The sequence below is a fragment of the Herpailurus yagouaroundi genome, unplaced genomic scaffold (genome assembly GCF_014898765.1).
Source record: "Herpailurus yagouaroundi ecotype Mexico unplaced genomic scaffold, PumYag 206, whole genome shotgun sequence".
NCBI classification, from domain to species: Eukaryota; Metazoa; Chordata; class Mammalia; order Carnivora; family Felidae; genus Herpailurus; species Herpailurus yagouaroundi.
In genome coordinates, this window is record NW_024412437.1 from 2,273,141 (window position 1) to 2,282,386 (window position 9,246).

General features: G+C 49.7%; 1 protein-coding gene across 1 annotated transcript in view; it reads right to left on the reverse strand.

The window, feature by feature from the left end:
- Nucleotides 1–294, reverse strand: part of BPTF (bromodomain PHD finger transcription factor) — a 150,931-nt gene extending 150,637 nt beyond the window's left edge. The window contains exon 1 of the mRNA XM_040451995.1: nt 3–294. Coding sequence (XP_040307929.1) covers nt 3–79 — 77 coding nt within the window. The 5' untranslated portion in view covers nt 80–294. The remainder of the gene's footprint in view (nt 1–2) is intronic.
- Nucleotides 295–9,246: the final 8,952 nt, after the last annotated feature.

Sequence of the window (9,246 nt, forward strand, 5' to 3'; positions counted from 1 at the left end):
GCGGCGGCGGGGCCGGGGTGCAGCGCTCCGCAGCGGGAGCCGCGGGCTGCTTGGGCGGCCTGCCCCGCCGGCCCCTCATGTCGGAGCCGAGGCGGGGGGAGAAGGGAAAGCGGAGGGGGGAGGGGCGGGCGGAGGGGTGGCGGTGGGGGGCGCCGGGGCCGGGTGGGGAGGCCCGCGGGGCCGGGCGGGAGGGGCCCGGCCGGCGGAAGCGGGTGGAGGGAGAAGGCTCAATCCGAATTGCTGGGGCCCCACTCCGGATCGCCTTCAGCCGCCATCTTGTTTCTTCCCTCTCGCTCGGTGACTGGGGGAACCGACAGCGGCCGCAGGCCCGGAGCGCGGTCACGTGAGCTGCGCCGCCGACGAGCCTGGGACGGAGCGAGGCCGCGCGGCGGCCGCTAGGGGGAGCGCGGGAGCGCCGGGTCGGGGGCGGGGAAGCAGGGGCGCCTCCACGCGGCGCGGCTGGACCGCGGACTCGGGCGGCGCGGCGGAGAGGGCCGCAGTGCTCGCGAAGTGCCCCGGGGCACTGGCCAGGGGAGACCACTGCTTCTGCGGAGTCCCCGCCGGCGCCTGGACTCAGCAGATCCTCCCTCTCACGTCTCCTCTTCCCCGGCTCGGAGAGGAGGGCAGGAGCGGCTCCATACTCGTCCCCCTCCCGCCCCCTTGGGGGAAACTGATGCTGAAAAGAGCCAAAAGATGTCCGGAGGGGGCCGCCTGCACCAGCGCGAGAGGGAAATTAACCGGGGCCCGGGGAGACGAGCCCCCAGAAATGTGAAACTCCTAAGACCTGGTTCTAGACAATCCTAAAATTGATCCCAATGACAACTACCCAGGGGCTGTGCCAGGAACCACGCCCTGGGCTGCCAGACCCTGAGGGAAAGTCGCTCTGAGATTCAGTGGATAAAATCCCCACCTGAAGAGCCTCACCCGGAACGCAGCTACATTCCAGTCTCCTTCCACCTTTCCCAGTGTCCCAGCTAGAAACTCGACCACCTCGGCAAGAACTTTCCAATTTCTTATTAGCAGTAGAAAGGATGACTTCCCGCCTAAAACCTAGTTCGAAATGTTGTGTGTTTGTGTTATCTTTTCTGGAAATAATTTTAATTTCTTAAAAGTCACTAGATCTCAGCTTAGCCCAGGGAACGAATCATGATGATGAAGTGTCAGGCACCGCCAGACCAAGTCAGGTGTTCAACTCACAGGAATCAAGGTCAGTTCGGGATTAGAGAAAAGTTTTATACATATATTAATATCTATCAAGGGGCGTATGGGTGGCTCAGTCGGTTAAGGATGGGACTCTTGATCTCAGCTGAGGTCTTGATCTCAGGATCCTGAGTTGAAGCACTAAGTTGGGATCTGTGCTGTTCCTGAAGACTACTTAAAAAAAAAAAAATCGAATATGTGACAACCAAAAAGTGATATATATTTTTAATGTTTTTATTTATTTTGGGGGGAGAGAGAGAGACAGAGCACGAGCTGGGGAGGGGCAGAGAGAGAGAGAGAGAGAGAGAGAGGGAGACACAGAATCTGAAGCAGGTTCCAGGCTCTGAGCTGTCAGCACAGACCCAAGGCAGGGCTGGAACTCAAACACGAACTCATGAACCTCGAGATCATGACCTGAGCCAAAGTCAGGTGGTTAACCGACTGAGCCACACAGGCGCCCCCAAAAAGTGATTTAAAAATAGTTAGGAGGATTCTGTCCACCAAGTGGCTTAGTACAACCTAATTAGAAGAATAGAACACAAGTGAAATGAAAATGAAAATACAAGCATTAATTGCCAAGTAAACTCAGTATAATTCTATTTCATCAAGGGTGGCAAATTTATAGGCCTTCAAGGACCACGTAAGCAAAGAAAACAAAGTGGGCAAAGTGAAGACTGGCAAATGGAAGAGCCTGTGCTTTGTTTACAGAGGGCAGCTATAGAAATATGGGTGTAAGATAGCCAGATCTTCAAATTCTTCAAGAGAAGGTGGAAGTGTGCATTTCATAGGAAATCTCTTGGTTTATATAGGGCAACCAAGTCGATTAAAAAAACAAAAACACGGGGCGCCTGAGTGGCTCAGTTGGTTGAGCATCCGACTTCAGCTCAGGTCATGATCTCATGGTTCGTGAGTTTGAACCCCGCGTCCAGCTCTGTGCTGACAGCTCAGAGCCTGTGGAGCCTCTTTGGATTCTGCGTCTCCCTCTGTCTCTCTGTCCCTACCCCGTTTGCACTCTGTCTCTCTGTCTTCTCTCTCAAAAATAAACATTTTAAAAAATTAAAAAACAAAAAACAAACCACTTCAGACTGGTCAAAATAAATGCAGTTCAGATATAGCCCAGAGTCTACAAGTTTGCAACCTGTATCCTTCACTATGTAAAGCACAGCATTCTGGGACATCTGGCTGGCTCAGTTGGTAGAGCCAGCGAAGTGCCAAAAGTTGGTAGACTTCTAATTTCGGGGTGTAGGTTTAAGTCCCACATTGGGTGTAGAGATTTCTCAAAAACAGTCTTTAAAAAATAAAATATTTTAAAAAAGTTTAGGGGGGGCGTGGGTGGCTCAATTAAGCATCCGACTTTGGCTCAGATCATGATCTCACAGTTCGTGAGTTCGAGCCCTACCTTGGGCTCTCTCCTGTCAGCGATGAGCCCATTTGGCATCCTCTGTCTCCCTCTCTCTTTGCCCCTCCCACCTCCCCCCCCCAAAATGAAATAAACATTTAAAAGAATCTTTTTTTTTTTTAACGTTTATTTATTTTTGAGACAGAGAGAGACAGAGCATGGACAGGGGAGGGGCAGAGAGAGAGGGAGACACAGAATCGGAAACAGGCTCTAGGCTCTGAGCCATCAGCCCAGAGCCCGACGCGGGGCTCGAACCCACGGGCTGCGAGATCGTGACCTGAGCTGAAGTCGGACACTCAACCAACTGAGCCACCCAGGCACCCCTAAAAAAATATTTTTAAGCACAGTGTTTTATACACTATAGGGAATACAAAGATAGTAAAACTACGGACAGCCTTTAGGGTTTGCAAGCTAGTAGTGGAGGAAGACCTTTACAAAAAAAAAAAAAAAAAAAAAAAAATTAGATGCCATAAACCGAGGCCGGTTGGTTGTTTTTACGTAAGCTCTATGCCCAGTGTGGGGCTTGAATTCACAAGCTTGAGATCAAGAGTGCCTTGCTCTACCAACTACGCCAGCCAGATACCCGAGAGGTATTTTTGTATTACTTGGAGGTTTTAGTTGCAAGCAATGGAAACTGACTCTAGCTCATTTAAACAGAAAAGGAACTGAGAAAGATACGAACACCTCCAGAACTGCTGGGTCCAAGTATGAATGGAATCCACGCTCTCGAGCTGTTGTCTTCCAGCTGGCTGGGTAGCTGTATTCCATGGACCATTCACTACAAAGCCAGTTGTCGGGGTCCCCAACAGGGCTAGGAGTTCGATGGGACAGCCAGTTTCGTTCCTCCTTTCACTGTTTAGTTCCTTGGTCAGATGCTGTTTTGGACCCAATGTTTGCATACCCAAAAATTCATATGTTGAAACTGTACCTCCCAATGTGATGGTATTAGGAGATGGGGCTGGGGCGCCTGGGTGGCTCAGTTAGTTAAGCATCCAACTTCAGCTCAGGTCACGATCTCACAGTGAGTTTGAGCCCTGCATTGGGTATTGTGCTGACAGCTCAGAGCCCGGAGCCTGCCTCAGACTCTCTCTCTCTCTCTCTTTCTCTCTCTCTCTGCCGCTCCCCCACTTGCACTCTGTCTCTCCCTCTCTCTCAAAAATAAATAAACATTAAAAAGAAAAAGATTCCCCAGACTATGGTAATTTGTCATAACAGCCCAAAGTGGCTAAGACAGGTGCCATGATGTATGTGTAAGATACCGTGATGGCGAATAAGGTCTGTAGTAAACGCATCTAGGATGGCGACGGTAAAAGCATTGCTGGTGGGAAAAGCAAATCCAAATTCAGTGTAAGCCTCTTCCCAAAGAGGCTTGACTCACTGTACCCACCGTGATAGAAAGAATCCATTCTAATGATTCTTGCAAACATGGGCACTCAGCAGTAGCAACAGCCAGGTCAGCCTCACCGAGGAGAAGCCCATGTTTGTGTGACCCCAACAAACAGGCATTAGCTTGACTAGAAAAGGAGCTTGATCTACAACCACAAGGCGGGTCTTCTTGTCCACCAGCTTTAACCTTCTTTAGCCGTGGGAGCATTCTGGTAAGTGTTCATGCAGGACACAAACGCTCTTACTTTCTCAGTCTACTCTGAGAGGTTCGTCTATGTTCTCTCACTCAGACCTTGTCACCAATCTAAGTCCCTGACCACCTGCCCATGAATTGGTATAGAGTCTTTCTCCAGGCAAAGAGGACCACGAGAATACCCCTCAAAGCTCTACCCACTGGGCAATTCCCTTGTGCCATTGTCTTTCCAGGACCATTTGCAAGCGCAACTATAACCCCTTAGCAATCCACTCCCGGCTGACACCATCTTAAAACAAGCTCAAGGGACCTCCTTCGTCACATGGTCATAGGAGTTTCCCGGGAGGCCGCGGTTGTGAATTGAGGGAGGGTGATAGTAAAATGTGAGTAAACATATTAGGAGTTGCACGATTGTGTCTTCTCCAAAAAAATGCTCAGGCCTGCTCTTATATATTCCACGTCCTCTTGAGGAAGGGAGGACTCCTGGGCACTTGATGGCCAATGGGGACAGATAACTTGGCTTATGATAAGCCATGTAGGTTACATGGTCACCTGGTACTCCAGGGCCAGACTGTCGATCTTGCCAGGGCCCAGCAGCAACTTAAGAACAGTTTCCAGAGGAGCACCCGGGTGGCTCAGTGGGTCACGCATCTGACTCTTCATTGCGGCTCAGGTCACGATCTCACAGCTCGTGAGTTTGATTCCCACATCCGGCTCTGTGCCGACAGCTCAGAGACAGGAGCCTGCTTCAGATTCTGTGTCTCCTTCTCTGCCCCTCCCCAACTTGTGCTCGCTCTCTCTCTCTCTCTCAAAAATAAACATTAAAAAAAATTAAAACACAAAACAGTTTCGAAAAAGGAGAATGGCTGTTAGCCAAAGAGAGCAAGCTTTGCTCCAAAAACCCTAAGCACATCATAGTGATGCTCTTTTGGGGGCTTGCCACAGGCTCTATACAGCATCCCAGCATGTGGTTGTTCACGGAGCACCAGTGGACCCACTGGGTCATGAGGAACCACTTAGCACAGTTCCTTGCGCTGCAGCCTAGATCTGCTGAAGAACCTTTTGCTTCGTGCTGTTGCTCAACGTTAGCGAGCTTCCGGGTCATTGAGAAAATGTGTTAGGGGAGCCTCGGTGGCTCAGTCGGTTAAGTGTCCAACTTCGGCTGAGGTCGTGATCTCATGGTTGGTGAGTTCGAGCCCCTCGTTGGGCTCCCCGCTTCAGATCTTCTGTCTCCCTCTCTCTCTGCCCCTCCTCTGCTCAAGTTCTCTCTCTCTCTCAGAAACAAATAAATAAATAGAAAATGTGTTAAAGCAGCATATATATAAACGTGGTATATATTTGTCTTGTGAATCTAAGAGAGTCGCCAAATATTCAGCACTGTCGGAAGAAAGCTCCACACCCCACAGTCAAAATTTTCACATCCATTGTATGTTCTATGGTTACAGCCATTCAGTCTTCTAAAGACTTGCCTTTAATTCCAGGTGACGCATATTCTGTTGAATTATTTTGCCGTGGGGTGTTTAAATCTCAAATCTCGGGGCGCCTGGGTGGCTCAGTCCATTAAGCGCCTGACTTCGGCTCAGGGCACGATCTTGTGCTTCGTGAGTTCGAGGCCCGCGTCGGGCTCTGTGCTGACAGCTCACAGCCTGGAGCCTGCGTCCGAGTCTGTGTCTCCCTCCCACTCTGCCCCTCCCCTGCTCATGCTCTGTCTCTCAAAAGATAAATAAATGTTAAAAAATAAAATAAAATAGAAAATAAATCCCAAATATTAGAAGCAGCATTTTCTCTATCATCCAGCTCAAAAGACTCTCCAGACAGTCACAGACCATCCCCACCCCATTTCCCTGAGAGTCTATAGACTTCATCCAGTCTGGTTCCAATTTCTTTATCCAGTTGGGTTCTTGGTTGTAAGCAACAGAAACCAACACTGCCTGATTGAAGCTCACAGGATCTCTGGGAGTGCCCAAGAACCAGACTTTGAGTATGCAACCAGGAAGTTCAAAATCAGGCTGGCGATAGCCTGGTTGTTGCCTCCTGGCACAGGTCCCAGCTTGTCCTGGTAACACACCGACACTAGGCCCCGGGCACTGCCCCACAGTGCTGCCAGCTTCCAGTTCCGAAGCTGGGATGTGTGTGCGTGAGTACAGGGTCTGGCTGCAGGGAAGGCCGGGAGGGGAGGACCTGGGTTTCAGCTCCCATAATGTGAAGGGTTCCTTCCCCCGGGGAGGGGATATAGACCGAGGGAGATCTGACACACAGAGAAAGAAGTCAACACGAGTTGACTTGGACTTGAGTGACTCAGAGAGTGATGGATCACAGACCTGCTGTTAAGACTCAGAAAGTCAGCACGGGCGCTGCTTTAGGAAGGAAGTGATTAGCTCTGTGACCTTAGCTCACTCAACCCTGGTGGAGCCCGGGTTTCCTCATGAATAAGTGAGGGGGACTAGGTTAGACCTGTGCTTTCCAATCCTTTCACATGACAGCATCCAATGGAACTAGAGGGTCATTTCAGGGGCATACTGCATTTGTAAAAATAAAGTGTTCTCTTCCTAAGTACAATGGTACTAAAAATTAAACTTAAACATATAGCGGTAGATAGAGGATATCAAACAGTGAATTTGTAACGCTTCCCCAAAAGCCCTTTTTTGTATTAAATGAGAAACTTGAATTTGAATCCCGGGACCTAACTTTATATTCTCAGCTTTGTGTTTTAAATAGCTCTTGCAATTCCTGATCCAGACGCTTTAACAGTGATCTCTTTAAATGACAAGAAACTGTTTGCAGCAGTAGGTGATAAAAAAATTGAAGCGTCTTTTATAACCGTTGCAACACTTACCACGGTAGAAATTATACTTCAGTTATATTTAAAGCTCTTCCTTTTCTTTCATTGACAAATGCGCCCATGAAATTTCTTGTGGATGTTAGAGCCAATCAAACTTTTTCGTGGCTAGTATTTCCAGATAACAACGAGACACAGGCATCATTAGAATGGTCACCTCACGGCTTGTACATCGTTTGCGGCACATCAGCCACAGGCAAAATTGTCCAACATAAAAGAGTGCGAGGGGGCGCCCGGGTGGCTCAGATGGCTCGGGTCACGATCTCGAGGTGTGTCAGCCCTGTGCTGGCAGTGGGGAGCCTGCTTGGGATTCTCTCCCCCCACCCTCTCTTCCCCTTGCTCTCTGCCCCTCCCCTACTTGAGGTTTCTCTCTCTCTCTCTCTCTCTCAAAATAAATAAACGTAAAAAAATAAAAGTACGCGAAGACAGTTTCTGAGCTTCTGCGCTAGGATCTTCACCCCTACGCCCCCCCACCCCCCCCCCCACACTCACCCATACCCCCCTCTCCACCAGGTTGCTCCCCACAACCCTTGGGCACCTGGGTCACAAACCCCTCCAGCCTCTCTATGTGGACACTGATGTGCCCTGCAGCTGACTGCCAATGGTTGTCTTTTGCTCACTATCAGACCCCACTCTCTTAAGGCCATCAGAGAATGAGGCCATAGTGGACAGAGAGGTAAAATGTCCGGGGAGGATGATGAACTCCGAGGGCAGGAAGGATGAACATCTCCACCTGCCCAGATCTCATTCACCGTGCTCTAGTGTGTGCCATAGCTCCCTGGTGTGGCAGGTCTGGATTAGGTCATCTCTATGCTTCCTTCCAATGCTAACGTCTAGGATCATGATCCTGCCATGGTTCATACTAAGTAGGCTGGATTTGGCTTGTTGGTGGGGAAATGAAGTGGAAATGTCCAGGAGATTGTTTGAAATGCGGACGGAAGCTCTGAAGAGATTGACACTGGAGGTAGAATTTGAGAACCGGCCTCATTGAGATGTAAACGGCAGCCATGGGGGTAAATTAAGACATCATGGAAGAGAGTGCAGAGAGAAAAGAGTACCTCATACAGACTTTGGGGAATCGCTTACATTCCAGGAACTAGAAGAAAAGGAAGAGAAGTCTAGAGACAGATCAGTCAGTATTAATAATGGCTCTGGGGTAAGGCGTGGCCAAACGGAAACCGAGAACTGATTGGGGAAACTGGGCCCCAAAACTGCAAACCTCAAATTCGACTTTTCCTCCTATCTCTTTAGCCACTCCCCTCATTTCTTTTGTGGATTTCTTTCCCTACACCTGTTGGCTCACATGTCATTATTTTCAAGCTGCTGTCCTAATTACAAATTTCCCAGATCCTCTAGTCCACTCCCTTGACTTCACGAGCCACCATGAGTTCACGTCCCCCAGACCGGCACCTGTTGTCCAGACCTATGCTCCGATCGCTTGTTTCTCAAGCAACCTTTTGATTGGTTGTCTCACTTCCCTGGGAGCAGGGAAAAGTCCCCCGAATCCAAGCCTAAATCTTCTACGCACCTAGTCCTCTGTGTGATCCGTCAGTCCTTACTCTGGGAGGAACGCAGCCTGGCTCCTGCCGAGAAGACAAACCTCACCTAAGAACTTTGTAGCCTTGGAAGTTCCCTGTGCAGTGAGATAGGAGGGCCAACGTATCCCAGTTTGCTAAGGACTCTCCCAGTTTGGGTACCCAATGGCTGGCATCCCAAGAAGTGCCTCAGGTCCTGGCAAACCAGATGGGTGGTCACCCTACAGGGGGGCGTCCTTTGTGAGGTTGGCAAGGGCAAAGTCCTGGAAAAAGAGTGGCTGTATCTATCAAGAACCTACGTTTTGAACACTGGGGACATGGGATGGAGGGGCAAGTATGTTCTAGCTACGCCCTAGGTCCCTTAGGGCCTTTGCAGAGGTCTGCAGGAGCAGGTGGGGGCAATGAGGCAGAGAAATTTGGGTACAAGGTGAATGTAGCTTCATTAAACCCACAGGCTGGAAAGGCCCAGGGACGTTGGGGATGTATTTACATAGCCAAGATGAGACCACATACACCCCTTTTGTTCAGTGCCTTTGTATCTATGACTCTACAATATGTTCTCACAATTTAATGGCTGCAGAATGCTCCAACAAGAGGATTTTGCTGGTTTCAAATTTTTGCCGGCACTTCACAAACATCTTTGTGCTGACAGCTTCTTTTGCTGTATGTAAAATTCGTGTTGATTCGGCTCAGG